The 19,146-nt window shown below is 54.9% G+C and overlaps 1 protein-coding gene across 5 annotated transcripts; it reads left to right on the top strand.

Annotated features, from left to right (window-relative positions):
• Positions 1-329: 329 nt before the first annotated feature.
• Positions 330-15,978, top strand: LOC140902170 (dynamin-1-like protein). 5 transcript variants are annotated; one of them, XM_073321943.1, is made up of 18 exons: positions 330-385; positions 533-660; positions 1,908-2,058; positions 2,551-2,597; positions 2,879-2,950; positions 3,132-3,218; positions 3,556-3,718; positions 5,542-5,662; positions 5,981-6,112; positions 6,576-6,782; positions 6,989-7,109; positions 11,118-11,273; positions 13,155-13,244; positions 14,343-14,441; positions 14,569-14,712; positions 15,182-15,291; positions 15,410-15,569; positions 15,643-15,978. In XM_073321943.1, exons 1-18 carry the CDS (start codon positions 358-360, stop codon positions 15,697-15,699), a joined length of 2,073 nt encoding a protein of 690 aa, XP_073178044.1. In that variant the 5' UTR covers positions 330-357; the 3' UTR covers positions 15,700-15,978. The 5 variants fall into 5 exon arrangements, with proteins under 5 accessions (XP_073178044.1, XP_073178043.1, XP_073178045.1 ...); XM_073321942.1 differs by having other exon boundaries at positions 13,155-13,295; XM_073321944.1 differs by lacking the exon at positions 3,132-3,218 and having other exon boundaries at positions 13,155-13,295.
• Positions 15,979-19,146: the final 3,168 nt, after the last annotated feature.

Below are 19,146 nucleotides of genomic sequence, written 5' to 3'. Positions count from 1 at the left end.
GCGTCTTCGTCTCTGAGGTGCCGCAAGGCCTCCCCGGGCCGACTAGCCTAGCCAAGGTGGCGGCCCTTCAGTCTGAGCCGCCCCTATCAAACATGGCAGTTTACGTTGCCCTCAGGTTGCCCCTTGCAAACATGGCTGCCACGCAGACCATGGCCCCGCTGATTGGTGCGAGAACCAGCCAATGACCCTCCAGCCTCTGCCCTCGCGCCGAGCCACTCTCCTGCTATGGGATTGGAGGAAGGGCGATGGGAAGTGATTGATGGCCCCTCTACTAATAGAAATGGGACTTCTGGGGTCGCAGACCAATAGGGAGCGGAGAGGGGCGGGGTAGGGCAGTGCGTCCGGGTTGGGGAGCGAATGGGGCTGGAGTCGGGGCTGAGAGCAGGTAACAGGGCGAACCGTCCCCGGACGCCTGGGTCCGCTCCGTGTCTGTGGGAGGCGGGGGGAGCCCGGACGCCTGGGTTCCGTTTCTGGCTGTGGGGCTGCGCGGGCTCCCGGTTGATCTGAGGGGCTGCCCCATGTCCCCTTGTAGGGCGGAGCCCCGGACCCGGCCCTGCCATGGAGACGCTGATCCCCGTTGTCAACAAACTGCAGGAGATTTTCAACACGGTGGGGGCCGAGGTGATCCAGCTGCCCCAGATCGTGGTGATCGGGGCCCAGGTGAGACCCGCTGACCCCGGCCCCCTTCCAGGCCCACCCTTCCCTCCCCGAGGGATCCCCCACATCGTGGTTAAGACCAAAGCAGACTGTGAAGAACTTCAAGAAGATCCCACGAAACTAAGTGACTGGGCAACAAAATGGCAAATGAAATGTAATGTGGATAAATGTCAAGTAATGCACATTGGAAAAAATAAGCTCACCCATACATACAACATGATGGGGGCTAATTTAGCTACAGCTAATCAGGAGAAAGATCTTGGCGTCATCGTGGATAGTCCTCTGAAGATGTCCACGCAGTGCGCAGCAGCAGTCAAAAAAGCAAACGGGATGTTAGGAATCATTAAAAAGGGATAGAGAATAGGATGGAGAATATCTTATTGCCCTTATATATATCCATGGTATGAGCACATCTTGAATATTGCATATGGGGTGGTCCCCTCATCTCAAAAAAGATATACTGTCATTAGAAAAGGTTCAGAAAAGGGCAACTAAAATGATTAGGGTTTTGGAATGGACCCCATATGGGGAGAGATTAAAGAGGCTAAGGGGGATATGATAGAGGTCTATAAAATCATGAGTGGTGTGGAGAAAGTGAAGAAGGAAAAGTTATTTACTTGTTCCCATAATATAAGAACTAGGGGCCACCAAATGAAATTGATGGGCAGCAGGTTTAAAACAAATAAAAGGAAGTTCTTCTTCACTCAGCGCACAGTCAAACTGTGGAACTCCTTGCCTGAGGAGGTTGTGAAGGCTAGGACTATAACAGGGTTTAAAAGAGCACTGGATAAATTCATGGAGGTTAAGTCCATTAATGACTGTTAGCCAGGATGGGTAAGGAATGGTGTCCCTAGCCTCTATTTGTCAGAGGGTGGAGTTGGATGGCAGGAGAGAGATCACTAGATCATTACCTGTTAGGTTCACTCCCTCTCGGGCACCTGGCATTGGCCACTGTTGATAGACAGGATACTGGACTGGATGGACCTTTGGTCTGACCCAGTATGACTGTTCTTATGTGGTGATCAGGGCCCAGGTGAGACCCCCTGACCTCTCCCCGCCAGTCCCACCCTTCCCTCCCTGGGGAGATTCAGCTGCCCCATTGGGGTCCAGGTGAGACCCCCCCACCCAACATCCTCTAATCTCTGAAGCCCCAGGCTCCTCTTCTCCCTCTCCCCACCCTGTCTGTCTGCCCCTCACCTTCCTCTCCTCTCCTCATTAACCCCGTCTCCTCTCCCCCACCCCACACACAGAGCAGTGGAAAGAGCTCGGTTCTGGAGAGTATTGTGGGTCGTGATTTCCTGCCCCGGGGCTCAGGCATTGTCACCCGGCGGCCACTGGTCCTGCAGCTGGTGAATGTGCCATCGCTGGAGGAGCGGCAACGTGCAGCCAGTGGGGAGACAAGTAAGGGGGTGCTGGGAGCCAGGGTGGGCTCTCCCTGGGCTGAGGGGACAGGAGGCAGAAGGTTGTGGGAGGCCAGGACTCCTTGGTTGTAACCCAGCTCTGGGAGGGGGGTGGGGTCTAGTGGTTAGAGTGGGGATGGGGAGCTGGAAGACAGGACTTCTGGGTTCTCTCCCTTGCTCTGCAGTACCATTCACTGGGAGGCCGCCTTGACACTCTCTCTCTCTCTGTCTCTCACACTCACACTCTCTCTCACACTCACGTTGAGGATAGAGACCCCAAGGGCTGAGGTGGTGACATCCTGAGGAGTCTGGCTCACTGTGACCCCCTCTCTCCCTATTGCTGGGGAGCCCATGTCTGTGGGTTGCAGCCAGTGGTTCCTATGGGGAGCCAGGGTCCCAAACAGAGCTGCTTGGAGTGGGGCTGCGCAAGCCCCTGAAGCCCTGTCCGCACCCTGGGAGGCTGAGTGTGACCCCGAATCGGCTCTCCCTGCAGGTACCCAGGCCGAGGAGTGGGCAACATTCCTGCATTGCAAGCATAAGGTAGGGGCCCTGCTTGGGATCTGGGGGTGGCCCCCTCAGCCCCTGTCTGGGTCTTCGGGGAGAAATGATGGTAATCGGGTTGGGTGGGGGATGCCCCTCCCTGACCTGTCTGGCAAGGGGTAATGTGGGTGATATTCCCAGTGCCCATCCCTTTCCCATCCTGGCTGTGGGTCGTTGCATGCCCCCTCTCCATGTATTGCCAGCTGCTGGGCAGAAGGAAGTACCACCAGGGGCTGTGGAGCCTGTCTCGGGGCCAACCCTGTCTCTCTGTCCCCTCTCAGAGTTTCACCGACTTTGATGAGATCCGGCAGGAGATCGAGACTGAGACTGAGAGGACGACAGGAACCAACAAGGTAATGAACACATGTGACATCGACCTCCCCAATGTGTGTGTGTGAACCCAAGAGTCCTGATCCCAGTCTCCCCTATTCTAACCCACCAGACCCCACTCCCCCTCCCAGAGCTGGGGAGAGAACCCAGGAGTCTTGGCTCCCAGCCCCCTCTGCTCTAACTCTGCTGGTTATTGCCCTGCAGGGGATCAGCCTGGAGCCCCTGTATCTGAAGATCTACTCCCCACATGTCCTGAACCTAACGCTGGTCGACCTACCAGGGATCACCAAGGTGTGAGGCGGGTGCCCCATGATGTTGGGGAATGGGATGGGGAGGGGCCCTTGAATAGAGTGGGAAGGGGTAATGCCCCACTGTGGGTGTCTGTCAAAGCTGCCGCTCGGGGGATATTTCCATAGTCCGTCTTATTCCTGTTTTCACTGAGAGATCTTCCCAACCACAGACCCTCAGCCAGCTGGTGTCTGTAACTATGAGTCCTGGCTCCCAGTCCTCCTGCTCTAACCACCAGACCCTGCTCCCATCCCAGAGCTGGGGAGAAAACCCAGCAGTCCGGACTTTCCTGTATCTTGTCTGGCAGGAGCCTGCACTCACTCTTCTCTCCCCTCCCCAGGTGCCTGTGGGAGACCAGCCCCCCGACATTGAGGGCCAGGTGCGGGAGATGATCCTATCCTACGTGTCCAACCCAAACTGCCTGATCCTGGCTGTGACGGCTGCCAACACGGACATGGCCACCTCTGAGGCACTCAAGCTGGCCCGGGACGTTGACCCTGACGGTACCAATGTGGGGGGCTCCCCCAGGGGACCCCGGGTGTGGGTAGGGCTGAGAGCTGGGGGGCTGTGAGCCCTGCATGGGGGGAGTGGATGAGGGGCATGGTGAGGGGGATGCAGTGGATTTACTGGGTGTTTGGTGCTGCAGCCTTCACAGACTCTCTTTAGGGAGTGCCCCCCCCTTTAATGTATGAGGCTCTGGCTTTGTTCCCCCATAACCAGTGGTGAGCTGGAGCCGGTTCGCAAGAACCGGTTGTTAAATTTAGAAGCCCTTTTAGAACCAGTTGTTCCGCGAGGGACAACTGGTTCTAAAAGGGCTTCTAAATTTAACTGGCCAAAAGTGGTGCCTTAGGTGTCGACTCCATGGGTGTGCCAGCCCTGGAACACCCAAGGGGAAAATTACACCCACCGGCAGCTCCCCGCTCCGGCCCCAGCTCACCTCCCCTCCACCTCCTCCCCTGAACGTGCCGCCCTGCTCTGCTTCTCTGCCCCCCTAGGCTTCCCGTGAATCAGCTGTTCTCACGGGAAGCTAGGGCAGGCTGAGAAGCAAGTGGTGGCTTCCCGCTCAGGCCCAGGGAGGCAGAGGTGAGTTCGGGCCGGGGGGCACGCGAGGAGGGCCGCCTGCGCCGCAGCAGGTAACCCCGGTGGGGGGGAAGGCATGCAGAGGAACCGCTCCCCGCCCCAGCTCACCTCCGCCACCCTCGGCCTGAGTGGGAAGCCGCGACCTGCTTCTCAGCCCTCCCAGGCTTCCTGACGAACAGCTGATTCGCGGGAAGCTGAGGGGGGGAGAAGCCGAGTGGGGCGGTGTATTCAGAGGCGGAGGTGAGGTGAGCTGGGGCCGGGTACGGAGTGAAGAGCTGCCGGTGGATGCTCTGCACCCACCAATTTTCCCCGTGGGTGCTCCAGCCCCGGAGCACCCAGGGAGTTGGCGCCTAAGGACCCCTGTTCCCCCCCTAGCTACGCTCCCCCGCCCCAGGAGCCAGAGGGACCTGCCAGATGCTTCCTGGGAGCTGCCCCAGGTAAGCACCGCCGGGACTCCCCACCTCGCCTCCCGGCATGTGCCTCTGGCTCTTAAGGAATGGGGTGGGCATGCACGACGGTGGCTCACAAGACCCTCCTGCCCAGTTCTGGGGGCAGTCAGGGGACAGGGGAGGGGGGTGGATGGGGCAGGGGTCCTGAGGGGGGGGGCCGTCAAGGAACACAGGGGGGTTGGATGGGGCAGGAGTCCCGGGGGGCAGGGGTGGGCAACTACCCCCTTGTAGGGTGAGGAGGGAACCTGTTAAGATTTTGGCAGCTCATCGCTGCCCATAACTCCCTTGGGCTCCAGCCCCCGCTTCCACTCCCGTTCCTCTCTGTGGCTCTCCACCAGTCCAAGGAAGTTTGTGTCCCTGGCAGAGACTTCACCCCTCATGGGAGTGCTGCAGCCAGCAGGGACCAGGAGAGACTGGGAGCAGCTTTTGCAAAACCCGCTGGTGTTTGTTGGTCTCCTGCAGTCTGGGATCAGAGGGTTCAGGCTAGAGAGGAAAAGCCAGGCTTAGGTCAGAGTCTGTGTTGGCTGGACCACCAGCCCTTGCTGCTCCAAAACCTCCTGGAGGTCTGCCTGCAGCGCTGCAGGGGCTCCAGTGGCCATGCTGGCCCAAACATGGGTACCCAATGGAGGGGCTTTCCTGATGCTGCAGTAATGTCACCTACCCCAGCGCCGGAAGCACTGGTCTGCTGCGCTGGGGGTTAGGTCGCCGTGGGGGGTTTCATACCCTGACCCACATCACTAGGTGGGTAAGTGTAGCCTGGGCCTGCCTGATCATCCCTACCCCCTCCCCTCCTGCAGGACGCCGCACACTGGCCGTGGTCACCAAGCTGGACCTGATGGACGCTGGGACTGATGCCATGGATGTCCTGATGGGCCGGGTCATCCCTGTCAAACTGGGCATCATTGGGGTGGTGAACAGGTGGGCAGTATGGTGGCGGAGTCTGGGGGGGGCTGCATAAAGGGGGTGGAGGAGCTGTGGAGATGTAGGGCTGTGCATGTGGGAAGGTGGGGGGGCTGGTGAGAGGGGCAGGGCTTGACTGGAGTTTGGAGATGTGTGCATTGGAGGGTGGAGGGCTGTGGAGAAAGTCTAGAGATGGGATGGGGGTGCTGTGCTGGAGTTTGGGGGAATGGAGGGGTTGCAGGGAGGCAGCAAACCCAACATTTCCCCCCCCCCCCCCCCCAGCCTGGAATGGAGGGGGAGTGGGGACAGACAATGACTTTGTCCTGCCCCTCACAGGAGCCAGCATGACATCAACAGTGGGAAGCGCATTGTGGAGTCGCTGCAGGACGAGCAGGGCTTCCTGCAGAAGCGTTACCCATCGCTGGCCAACCGCAACGGCACCCGGCACCTGGCCAAGACCCTCAACCGGTGGGTACCAGCTGGGGAGGGGAGGTGCCGGCTAGGACCTGCGCAGCTGGGGCTCTGCTCTCCCTAGCGAGGGGCACTGGTGGGGAATCAGGGCCAGAGGACTAGGGCTGGGGAGGGTGCAGTTAAGGGATCTGTTGCAGAGAAGGAAAAGGGCGGAGGGGGTGCATGCCGCCCCAGCAGACGGAATAGAAGTGAGCCCATTTACAGCTGACCAGAAAGGGTGTGTGGGTGAGTGTCATACCGGGCATTCTTCTGCAGAACTCAGTGCCGGTAGAGTGTGGCAGGAGCATGGATGGGGGGCAGCTGGAGGAGCAGGGTCGCACATGGTGGCAGGAGGCCCTGGAGTCACCCCAGCGGAGGAGCTGAGCCCTGGCTGTCAGGGCTGGGGGCCAGAATGATCCCCCAGAAATTCAGCAGGCAGGAGGCCGGGGTAGTTGGGCTCATTTCTGTGCCCCTGCCCCAGGTTGCTGATGCACCACATCCGGGACTGCCTGCCGGAGCTGAAAACCCGGGTGAATGTGCTGACGGCCCAGTACCAGTCGGTGCTGCAGAGCTATGGGCAGCCCATTGAGGACAAGAATGCCACGCTGCTGCAGATCATCACCAAGTTCGCCACCGAGTACTGCCACACCATTGAGGGCACGGCCCGGAACATTGAGACCTCAGAGCTGTGAGTGCTGGGGGTTGGGGGGCAGCGGGCCTGCCCCCTTGAGGGCAGGAACTGCAGCGCAGATACCTGGGAGCTGAGAGGTCGGGGGGCATGAGGGGGGGCAGTGCTGAGAGGCAGGGCGGTGTGGACATTTTAGGGGGGCCTGTGCTTTGGCTACTGTTTCTGTGCCCTCTCCCAACCCTTCAGTGTCTCTTCCCCCCCCCCAGCTGCGGGGGCGCCCGCATGTGCTACATCTTCCACGAGACATTCGGCCGGACGTTGGAGTCCATCGACCCGCTGGCTGGGCTCACGATGCTGGACATCCTGACGGCCATTCGCAATGCCACGGTATGGTACCCTCCCCCCCCACCCAGGGCTCCCCAGGGCAGTGCCCCCTCCACCGGCCCCTGTTCTATTAATTTAGATGGAATAAATGTGCCACAGATGTTCCCATGGCCCAGTCACTATCTAACATTAAACAGTGCTAAGCGAGCTGCAGGGTTTGGTACCCAGAGACCTCGGCCCACCCAGCACCATGGCAAACACTATCTGCTTGCCTCGTAAACTGTCGTTAATGATACAGAGGAGACGGCAAAGCCATGGGCGGCGTGTAAACAGCTAGCTGCAGAATCATAGAATATCAGGGTTGGAAGGGACCTCAGGAGGTCATCTAGTCCAACCCCCTGCTCAAAGCAGGACCGATCCCCAATTAAATCATCCCAGCCAGGGCTTTGTCAAGCCTGACCTTAAAAACTTCTAAGGAAGGCGATTCCACCACCTCCCTAGGTAACGCATTCCAGTGTTTCACCCTCCTCCTAGTGAAAAAGTTTTTCCTAATATCCAACCTAAATCTCCCCCACTGCAACTTGAGACCATTACTCCTTGTTCTGTCATCCACTACCACTGAGAATAGTCTAGATCCATCCTCTTTGGAACCCCCTTTCAGGTAGTTGAAAGCAGCTATCAAATCTCCCCTCATTCTTCTCTTCTGTAGACTAAACAATCCCAGTTCCCTCAACCTCCCCTCGTAAGTCATGTGTTCCAGTCCCCTAATCATTTTTGTTGCCCTCCGCTGGACTCTCTCCAATTTTTCCACATCCTTCTTGTAGTGTGGGGCCCAAAACTGGACACAGTACTCCAGATGAGGCCTCACCAATCTCGAATAGAGGGGAACGATCACGTCCCTCGATCTGCTGGCAATGCCCCTACTTATACATCCCAAAATGCCATTGGCCTTCTTGGCTACAAGGGCACACTGCTGACTCATATCCAGCTTCTTGTCCACTGTCACCCCTAGGTCCTTTTCCGCAGAACTGCTGCCTAGCCATTCGGTCCCTAGTCTGTAGCAGTGCATTGGATTCTTCCGTCCTAAGTGCAGGACTCTGCACTTGTCCTTGTTGAACCTCATCAGATTTCTTTTGGCCCAATCCTCCAATTTGTCTAGGTCCCTCTGTATCCTATCCGTACCCTCCAACATATCTAACACTCATCCCAGTTTAGTGTCGTCTGCAAACTTGCTGAGGGTGCAATCCACACCATCCTCCAGATCATTAATGAAGATATTGAAGAAAACCGGCCCCAGGACTGACCCTTGGAGCACTCCTCTTGATACTGGCTGCCAACTAGACATGGAGCCATTGATCACTACCCATTGTGCCCGACAATCTAGCCAATTTTCTACCCACCTTATAGTGCATTCATCCAGCCCATACTTCTTTAACTTGCTGACAAGAATATCGTGGGAGACAGTGTCAAAAGCTTTGCTAAAGTCAAGAAACACCACGTCCACTGCTTTCTCTTCATCCACAGAACCAGTTATCTCATCATAGAAGGCATCCTCCTTCTTCCCTTTTTTTAAAGATGGGCACTACATTAGCCTTTTTCCAGTCGTCCGGGACTTCCCCGGATCACCATGAGTTTTCAAAGATAATGGCCAATGGCTCTGCAATCACATCTGCCAACTCCTTTAGCACTCTCGGATGCAGCGCATCCGGCTCCATGGACTTGTGTATGTCCAGCTTTTCTAAATAGTCCCGAACTACTTCTTTCTCCACAGAGGGCTGGTCACCTCCTCCCCATGCCGTGCTGCCCAGTGCAGTAGTCTGGGAGCTGACCCTGTTCGTGAAGACAGAGGCAAAAAAAGCATTGAGTACATTAGCTTTTTCCACATCCTCCGTCATTAGGTTGCCTCCCTCATTCAGTAAGGGGCCGACACTTTCCTTGACTTTCTTCTTGTTGCCAACATACCTGAAGAAACCCTTCTTGTTACTCTTAACATCTCTTGCTAGCTGCAACTCCAGGTGTGATTTGGCCTTCCTGATTTCACTCCTGCATGCCCAAGCAATATTTTTATACTCATCCCTGGTCATTTGTCCAATCTTCCACTTCTTGTAAGCTTCTTTTTTGTGTTTAAGATCAGCAAGGATTTCACTGTTAAGCCAAGCTGGCCGCCTGCCATATTTACTATTCTTTCTACACATTAGGATGGTTTGCCCCTGTAACCTCAATAAGGATTCTTTAAAATACAGCTAGCTCTCCTAGACTCCTTTCCCCCTCATGTTATTCTCCCAGGGGATTTTGCCCATCAGTTCCCTGAGGGAGTCAAAGTCTGCTTTTCTGAAGTCCAGGGTCCATATTCTGCTGCTTTCCTTTCCTCCTTGTGTCAGGATCCTGAACTCGACCATCTCATGGTCACTGCCTCCCAGATTGCCATCCACTTTTGCTTCCCCTACTAATTCTTCCCGGTTTGTGAGCAGCAGGTCAAGAAGAGCTCTGCCCCTAGTTGGTTCCTCCAGCACTTGCACCAGGAAATTATCCCCTACATTTTTCAGAAACTTCCTGGATTATCTGTGCACCTCTGTATTGCTCTCCCAGCAGATATCAGGGTGATTGAAGTCTCCCATGAGAACCAGGGCATGCGATCTAGTAGCTTCTGCGAGTTGCCGGAAGAAAGCCTCGTCCACCTCATCCCCCTGGTCCGGTGGTCTATAGTAGACTCCCATCACGACATCACCCTTGGTGCTCACACTTCTAAACTTAATCCAGAGACTCTCAGGTTTTTCTGCAGTTTCATCGGATCTCTGAGGAGTCATACTGCTCTCTTACATACAGCAACTCCCCCACCTAGCCACCGGCTTGGCCTGCACCACCCTGCCCCTTCAGTCCCCTTTCCCCTGCCGGAGCCCAAGAACCCCTGCCACTGTGGCTGCCAGCCCCCTTACAACCCCCCATGGTTTCCCTTACCATGCCCCCTGTTAAGGAAAAGTTAGCATATGTGCATATGTGACTCCATTTTGGTTTGGGGCCCACCAATGTCTAAAAGCAAACACATCATGCACCAGGAGGAGTGTTCCTTAGATATTGCATTTCTGTGAACCGCCCCCCCCCCTTTGTTTCCAGCCTGTCTCAACTCCCGGTTTCTGTTCTTTGTCTGTTTTTAACTTTTTGCCTCCTGGCCTTAATGTGGGCCTCCCATCCTGATAAGAAAGGCTACTAGTGCATTGCTTTAGGACCATGTTGTGTAGTTGAAGTAATGGTTTAGCACAAGGAATGCACTTAGCAGGGATAGGTGGTAGATAAGGGAAGGGTTTGTCTATTGGCTAAGGTTTCCGATGCACAAGGGCAACATGCTTTGCTAAAAGGTCTATAATCTCTGTATAACCTGCATTCGGGGTCCCCTCCTGATTAGCAGGGGGGCACCACGCTCGAGCGTAATAAACTTAGTATCTTTGGGAACTCTGCAGTTGTGGACTTTGTTCGTGTGCCTCAGCCTAGACTCGAACTGTGCGTGACCTGTCGGGTGTAATTCGCAGCACTTCGTGTGCGTGACCTGTCGGGTGTAATTCGCAGCACTTCGTGTGCGTGACCTGTCGGGTGTAATTCGCAGCACTTCGTGTGCGTGACCTGTCGGGTGTAATTCGTAACACCCCAGCCCTGCATGGTATGGTAACACACCGCCTGGCTCTACATGGTATGGACCTCTTCCCTATTCTCCTCCTCCTCCCACCCCCGCATACATACCATGTTGGGGATGGTACCGAGCCATGGCAGGGGTAAGAGACCATAATGGAGTGCGGGGTGAGTGTGTGTATATGCCCCCTCTCCCAGTGCCCTGGAGTGGGATGTGCTCCTGGGGCTGGGGATACCCACCCCACAACATCCTCAGTCCCATCTCACTGCGGCTGCCTGGGACCGCCATGCCCTTGTGTCCTGACTAGCCCCCTCCTGGCTTTGTGTGCCCCAGGGGAGTGGAGAATGGGATGAGGCTGGGTGGTGACTTGCGTGGGGGAGGTGGGTGTCTCTCTATCCCCACTGGAGAAGGCACTGCTCTGATGAGGTCCCTGCCTCCCTCCCCAGGGCCCCCGTCCCGCCCTCTTCGTGCCTGAGGTCTCTTTCGAGCTGCTGGTGAAACGTCAGATCAAGCGTCTGGAGGACCCAAGTCTGCGCTGCGTGGAGCTGGTGCACGAGGAGCTGCAGCGCATCATTCAGCACTGCTCCACCTACAACACGCAGGTACCTGGGACCCCCACCCCAGGGGCTCCCAGCCCCATTTCACCTACAACACGCAGGTACCTGGGACCCCCACCCCAGGGGCTCCCAGCCCCATTCCACCTACAACACGCAGGTACCTGGGACCCCCACCCCAGGGGCTCCCAGCCCCATTCCACCTACAACACACAGGTACCTGGGACCCCCACCCCAGGGGCTCCCAGCCCCATTCCACCTACAACACGCAGGTACCTGGGACCCCCACCCCAGGGGCTCCCACCCCCATCATCCAGCCCCATTCCACCTACAACACGCAGGTACCTGGGACCCCCACCCCAGGGGCTCCCAGCCCCATTCCACCTACAACACGCAGGTACCTGGGACCCCCACCCCAGGGGCTCCCAGCCCCATTCCACCTACAACACGCAGGTACCTGGGACCCCCACCCCAGGGGCTCCCAGCCCCATTCCACCTACAACACGCAGGTACCTGGGACCCCCACCCCAGGGACTCCCACCCCCCATCATCCAGCCCCATTCCACCTACAACACGCAGGTACCTGGGACCCCCACCCCAGGGACTCCCACCCCCCATCATCCAGCCCCATTCCACCTACAACACGCAGGTACCTGGGACCCCCACCCCAGGGACTCCCAGCCCCATTCCACCTACAACACGCAGTTTACCTGGGACCCCCACCCCAGGGACTCCCAGCCCCATTCCACCTACAACACGCAGTTTACCTGGGACCCCCACCCCAGGGACTCCCAGCCCCATTCCACCTACAACACGCAGTTTACCTGGGACCCCCACCCCAGGGACTCCCAGCCCCCATCATCCAGCCCCATTCCACCTACAACACGCAGGTACCTGGGACCCCCACCCCAGGGACTCCCAGCCCCATTCCACCTACAACACGCAGGTACACATGCAGGTGCCTGGGACCCCCCACCCCCACCTCGGGGATCTCCACCGCCCCCCATCATCCAGCCCTGCTCCACCTTCCACCAGTAACACTCAGGTGCCCCCCATGGGGGTGTCTGACCTTAGGCCAGTGCCTGTGCGTTGTCCCGTGTTTTCTCCAAGCTCTGCCGGGACTAACAGAGCCCAGCTAGCTTCCCTGGCGCGCAGTGCGTTCATCTCAGATAAAAGCATTACAGTGAAAACACAGAGTGAAACCATCCCCTGTCGCCAGACCTGCTGTGCCCCTGGTGTCCCGCATCTTCTCCCTAAGCCCCCCCAGGGCCTCACACCCTGCCTGCTTGCTTTGCCCCCTGGTTACGGTCTTGTGTCTGTTTCTGGGTTACACTCACTCTTGATACCAAAGCCCCTTCTCTGTCTCCTGGGCCTCTCAAGCCTGCTCTGACCCAGTCTGTGCAATCCCCCTGGGATGTGTGTGATGGTTTAGGGGTGCACCTGGACCAGTGAGGTCCTGTGACCCGACCCCTGCCCTGTAACCTGGATGCTGCACAACTGGGGTTGGATTCCCTGACCCCCATGGGCTCTGACAGTTAAATAACACAGCATGCAATCAGGTGATGTAACTGCTTATTTTTTGTGGGGAGGGGTATTAAACTATCTGTTCTCCCCTGGCTGGGGAGGTTGGACAAGGATGGTACTTTTACCTGTCACAGAGCCCTGCAACGGGACCCAAATGCACCAGGACCCAACTATGAGTGTCGGCTGTGAAAAGCACTGCTACTTTCCAGGGGGAAGTGTTGGGTTTAGGGCCAGATGAGGCTTTAAACGTGGGCCCAAGCAGACCTCTGGCCTGCAGTAATCAGACCCAACTGGAGCAGTCTCTGGCTAAGTCGTGGGCCCATGGTGTCTGGCACATCTCAGTAGCCATCTGTTCAAGTTTCAACGTTTCCAAGGTCTTTCCTCTTTTCCCTTCCTCCACCCCAGGAGCTGCTGCGCTTCCCCAAACTGCATGAGGCGATTGTGGAGGTGGTGACAGGCGTCCTGCGGCAGAGGCTGCCCATCACGAACGAGATGGTAACACCCCAGGGGAGGGGGCTGCTATGGGACATCTGGGATGACAGCAGGGTATGGGCTGATATGGTTGTGCGGGTTGAAGTCTGCGTCCCAGGGTGGATTGATTTAAATCAGCAAGTGGGAAATGCACTTTAAAAAACCAACTTTAATCATATTTTGCATTTGTACTTTTTAGGAAGATAACTTAAAAGGTGGATTCTCACTGGCTGATAACCATTAAACCATGTTACTTTACAACTGACTATGGTCTTTACAAGAAGCGTCTGTCTGCGGTGCAGGCGGGTGTGCCAGATCTGTACAGATTTATTTAAACCACTCTGTAGTTGGACCTACACATTTATTCAGAGTTTAATTTTATGATGTTAGAAAATCGTGAATGATGCATTTTTATTTACTAGATAATTAATAAAAACCATGAAATGCTGTTTCTGGGCATTTTTAATGGAATTCTAGTTTCCATCCAAATAGAGTTGGACACAAATTACAAGTAAGAAAATTAAATTACCTTAAATGTGCTGGTCCATAAGAACAAATGTAAATCAAAACATGTTTTGCATTTAAAACTAACTGATATATTCAACATAGGCCTTTCACCATGTCCTTTGAATGAAAGCTAAGTGTAAGAGCACGAGATCTACTAGTTGTTTCCGTCTTCTAGTCTGAGATTTTACAAGGATTCCAGGTTGTCCAACTCCTGGTTGGGTTTTGAACTTTGAACAAACTGAAATGAAGGAAGTATTCTCTCTGCTATCGAAACCTGCTTTAACCTTCCACAAACTCTGGTTCCCAGGGCTGAGCCAGTGACTTCCGCGGTTTGATGTTCTTAAGATGTCAGCAGCAAACGTGTACTGCTTTTGATTAAAATCTGTTACCATTCTGGCGACCTGTGTTAAGGGCTAAGCTCACAATACTCTCAGTATTATTTTAAACAGCTTCACAACAAAAATCACATTTATTGAGTTTAAATTAAATACTTTTTTGTGTTTTTGAAGCTCATAGGGTTTTTTTGTTTTTAATCCACTATTCTGGGCCCCAGTGCAGGGAGCCCGGATTCCTGGGCTCCCTCACCGGGCTCCATCCCATCCCTCTCCCCTGCAGGTTCATAATCTGGTTGCAATCGAGCTCGCCTATATCAACACCAAGCACCCGGACTTCATTGACACAGCGCTGGTGTCTGCCTCTGTCAGCAGCAGCAAGGTAATGTCTCTCTGCTCCCCTGCCCCATGTCCTACTGCTGAGCCTCTTCCGCCCCAGTGGGCAGCAGTGTCGCCCCCCACCTCCCCACATGACATGCTGATGGCCAGCTGGTCTCTGCTCTCCCCAGAATGACCCCCCTGCGGAGGGGATCCGGCGCTGGAAGAGTGACAAAGTGGAGGATGCTGGCATGGAGGAGAAGCCCAAGGGGAACCCCCAGCCCCCCATGTATTCCAGCCCCAGTCGCTCCCATGCTGTCAATCTGCTGGACACGGTGAGTTTCCCCCCACAGGCAGATGATGGTGGGGTAGTGACAGCAGGAGACCTGTGTCTGGGCCAATCTTGCTGCTCCGGCTCCCTTTGCGCCTTTTCAGAGCTGCTTCGCTGCCAAGGCCAGCGGGGACCATTTTGATCATCTAGTCTGACACCCCTTCCCCCCACCCCCCAAACACCCACAGGCCAGAGAACTGCCCCAAAGTCATTCTTAGGGAAAAACTGGCCACCACAATCTGTTCTTTCACTCTTAACGATTTTTGCCTTATTTCCAGTCTCAATGTTTCTAGCTTCAGCTTCAACCCATCTCTTTGTTGGAGAATTTTCTGACCTTTGTATGTGATCCCAGCATTGTGCTACTGGAGATTGCCTGGTTTTATAACCTTACTACTGTTATCCCTGGGGGAAGGCCCTGCGGGGCGGGACCCCCATTTCCCTCGAAGTCCCGTGCCCTGTCTCTCTCCCCACAGCCCATGCCGGCCACACGGAAGCTGAGCCAGCGGGAGCAGCGGGATTGCGAGGTGATCCGCAGACTCATCAAATCCTATTTCCTCATTGTGCGCAAAAGCATACAGGACAGGTAAGACATGGGGGGAACGGGGGCGAGGCTGCAGCCCCTCTCCTGGACCCCTAAGGGCTACGGGGAGTTGGAAGGGCTCTAGATGGGTGCCCTTGTGACCTTTGCCCCTACCCCACAGCGTCCCCAAGACGGTCATGCATTTCCTGGTGAACTATGTCAAGGACCATCTGCAGAGCCAGCTGGTTGGGCAGCTATACAAGCAGCAGCTGCTGGACATGCTGCTCACAGAGTCCGAGGACATGGCACAGCAGCGCAAGGAGGCTGCTGGGCTGCTCCAGGTGAGGGGAGAACTGTGTTTGGGGGCGGTCTCTCTGCCCCCTGCCTATCCTAATGTCTTCTGTCTCCCGTCAGGCCTTGCAGCGAGCCAGCCAGACCATTTCTGAAATCCGGGAGACGCAACTGTGGTGAGGGGAGGCTGTGCCTACAAACAAGCCCTGGGCCCTGCTCTCCCAGCATGACTCCAGGGAGACACCTCTACCTGCCCAGAGCCTGATTTACTCGGTGTCACATACACCCCTGCTTGACCTGTGGGTGTGTGTTCTGAGAAGCTTCGGGGGGTGAGGGGGTAGAGAGACAGGGACAGTGGCAGAGACTCCGCACACACCCTCCCCCTGTTCTTTGCTGCCTGTGTATCTGAGCCACTCCAAGGGTGGGTTGGTGTTATGGAATAAAACCTGTTTGTGCAAAGACCTGGCTTGGACTGTTACCTGGGGTGACACCTACAGCCTAAAGAATTTCAAGGAGGAAGGGAAGTGATGGGTGCACTAAGTGGCTAATGCAGTGTGGGCACCAGCCTGGCTCCCCGTCACAGGCCACAGTTAGCAGGCCACGCTGCCATTTTGTTCTGTCCCTTGGCGCACAGGTGGTAGTTGCGGAGCGTAGATCTCACCCACGACTGGTACTTCCTCCACCGCTGGCAGCTCTTCCTGGAGACCTGGGCTGCTGCTCTGCTCCAGCTGCAGCGGCTGCTTCTCAGCAGGGAAGAGATCTTGGGTTTTGCTGCATCCAGGCTCTACTTCTCAGCCAGGAACCAGTTCAGCGGCGCTGTTTTTCTTGGCCCAGCCCTTGGAGAAAGAAAGTGATGGCGTTAATGGCCTTACATACCAGCCCTGACACCTAGGGAAATGCACCCCGCAACAACCTGGACACACACAATTTTTTCCCCCCTTAAACTTTCGTTCTGGCTGGGGTACCTGCCCTGACTTTAGCAACCAGTCGTCTTCGTCAGCATGACTCGCATGCCCAGTCAGGGTCCAGGTCTCGGCCAGGGGGCCCTAACTACAAAAATTAGCCAAAATCATACCCCACTGTCCCCAAATTATCCACAGTTAATATGTAAATGAGGCATTGCACTGAGTCAACAGCCCCTGCTCTCCCCAGTAGATAGCTCCCTTCTTCTCTCAGGGGCTTCACAGAGGGGTTCTAGTCCCTGGGAGAAGAGTATGCCTGGGGTGTGGGGGGAGATCAGGCTCCTAGCCCAAGGGGAGATGGTCAGGCTACCTGAGAGCAACTCTGGGGTGTGCCCCAGAAGATCAAGGTGTGTTGGATGATGCATGGGGTGGGCGGGGAGAGATTTTGGTAGCTACACTTTTGTATGTCAGAATAAAGGATGGAAAATTTCCCCAGCACAGAGCAATGTTCCAGTCACGGCAGCACAGCATTGCAACACCTTTCAGGGGTCAGCTCTGGCTGAAATGCAAGGATCATAACTAGGCAAGAGGATCTGGGTTGCAGCGTGGTCCCTGGTGCCTCAAGAACTGGACCTCCCTCAGCTAGAGGTGGAGGTTGTGGGTCTGATCTGAGAGGAAAGAGTTTAAAAAAAATGAGTGGAAGAACAGGAAAGATTAATATAAACCAGAACCTAGGAAATGTAGAAAATTGATAAGGGAAGCAAAAGGGCATAAGGAAAAAAATCTATGCCCAGCACAGTTAAGGACAACATGAAGATGATTTTTTAAAACTCATATTAGGAACAAAGAAAATCTTAATGGTATTGCTCCATTACTAGATAGAAATGATAGAACTCTCAGTACTAATGCAGAGAAGGTTCTGTATTTGGGAAAAGAAAAGCAGATGATGCAGTCCAGGGGTCACCTCATGTCAAAATGAGCCAGGAGGCCTTTCTGGTACTTCTGACCATGGTGATGCAGCACCATAAGGCAGGTGTATGTCCCTCTCTGTGTGACGGTAGATGACCTCGGCAAGAGACCCACCTCGTCTCTGATAAACCCGAGTGTCTTGCAGTGGCTCCATCTTAGGGGGCAGGTGTAGGTGAAGGAGCAAAGCAGAACAACTACCCGCCCACCCCTAGAGGGAGTTGAACAGCAAAAACCATAAATCCTGGGCAGGAACCGCAGAGAGATGTTCCTGTTACCATGATCCAAGGCTCTGGAATGGGACCCAGCCCCATACCCCCTGCTGCAGCAAATGGGGGTTCAGCTGGTTCCCCCTGGATCCCTGCAAACTGGGGTTCACAAGGGACTTTTCCCAGCTTCCCCACTGCACCACCCCATCACTAGCCTCACATTGCTCCCTGTGCCCCACATCCCACTGCCCACACCCCCAGACCTGGGATGGATCCAGGTGGCAAAGGAGGGTACAATCTTCTGTGCCCTTTCATGTTCTCTTTCATACCTCCTCACTGCTTCCCCATCCACTCCCCTCTTCAGGCCCCAGCACCCCACCCACTGTTCGGGTGTTACCAGTAAAAGTGGGACCACGAGCCCCTGGTACTGTGAGCTCCCCCGGACACTCCCAGGGCCCTCACCCCTGTCAAGGTCAGTAGAAGCAGCAGCTCCTGGTCATGTTGCAGCAGATGTTGGCTCCACTGGGTCAAGGGTAAGGTCTTCTTGTTGAAATTGTGCGTTATTTCTTTAGGACTCCGGCACTGATGCAGTCATAACCTATGATGAAACTCTTTCAGTTCCAATTGTACCTCATGGGGATGTTACACAGCAACTACTAAAGTTAGACATTTTTAAATCGGGTGGTATGGATAACTTGCATCCAAGAGTTTTGAAAGAGTTGTCTGAAGAAGTTGCAGCACTGTGAAAGAAAGCTAATGTTCCAATATTTTAAAAAGGTAAATGGTAACCTCGGTAATGATAGGTCTGTCAGCCTGACATCAACCCCAGGCAAAATAATGGAGTAACGGACGTGGGACATGATTATATAAAGAACTAAAGGAGGATAATATAATTAATGCCAGTCAACGTGGGCTTCTGGAATGTAGGTCCAGTCACACTAGCTTGATTTTTTAAAATGAGATTACAAGGTTGATTGTTAAAGTAATCATGTTGCTGTCATGTACTTAGACTTCGGTAAGGTCTTTGACTTGGTACCACACAACATTTGGATTAAAAAAAATAGAATGATTTTAAAAAATTACCCTAAAGCCAGACTGATTGGTTCCAATGGCTTTACAGGGCAAATTCCTTAGCGTATGCACCGTATGCCTCAGATGGACATGACCAGGTTTCATCACTGAATTTGGGCTGCTGGTTGGCTCATTCCTTCCCTGGTTCGGTTTGCACCCTGACAGGGTGCACAGTGTGACAAATGGACTCACCTTCAAGTGGGTGTGTTTCTAGTGGGATCCTTCAGGGACTGGTTCTTGGTCCTACGCTATTGTCTATAGGGTCTACACGGGCAGGAGAGGGTGAGGTCGGTGTAACAATGTCGCTCAGGGGTGGGAGTGGATTTTTCACACCCCTGAGTGACATAGTTCTCCCGATCTAGCGCTGTAGTGTAGGCCTGGCCCGAGTGAGGTACCAGCTCACCTCAGCTAGGGATAGTTTGGGGGGGTATAATCAGGCTAAATGTTGAACTTGGGGCCTGTATGTTGGGGAGGCCCCA

The sequence above is a fragment of the Lepidochelys kempii genome, chromosome 23 (assembly GCF_965140265.1).
Source record: "Lepidochelys kempii isolate rLepKem1 chromosome 23, rLepKem1.hap2, whole genome shotgun sequence".
In the NCBI taxonomy this organism is placed as follows: domain Eukaryota; kingdom Metazoa; phylum Chordata; order Testudines; family Cheloniidae; genus Lepidochelys; species Lepidochelys kempii.
The sequence above is the reverse complement of the archived record's forward strand: the minus strand, read 5'-3'. Positions and strand labels throughout refer to the sequence as shown.

Bases quoted from the DNA above. Each gene is read 5' to 3' on its own strand.
- LOC140902170 (XM_073321942.1), top strand. From the start codon at position 358: ATGGGGCTGGAGTCGGGGCTGAGAGCAG. The intron at 386-532 runs GTAACAGGGCGA...GTCCCCTTGTAG, and splicing joins GGAGTCGGGGCTGAGAGCAG to GGCGGAGCCCCGGACCCGGC. The intron at 14,713-15,181 runs GTGAGTTTCCCC...CTCTCCCCACAG, and splicing joins CTGTCAATCTGCTGGACACG to CCCATGCCGGCCACACGGAA.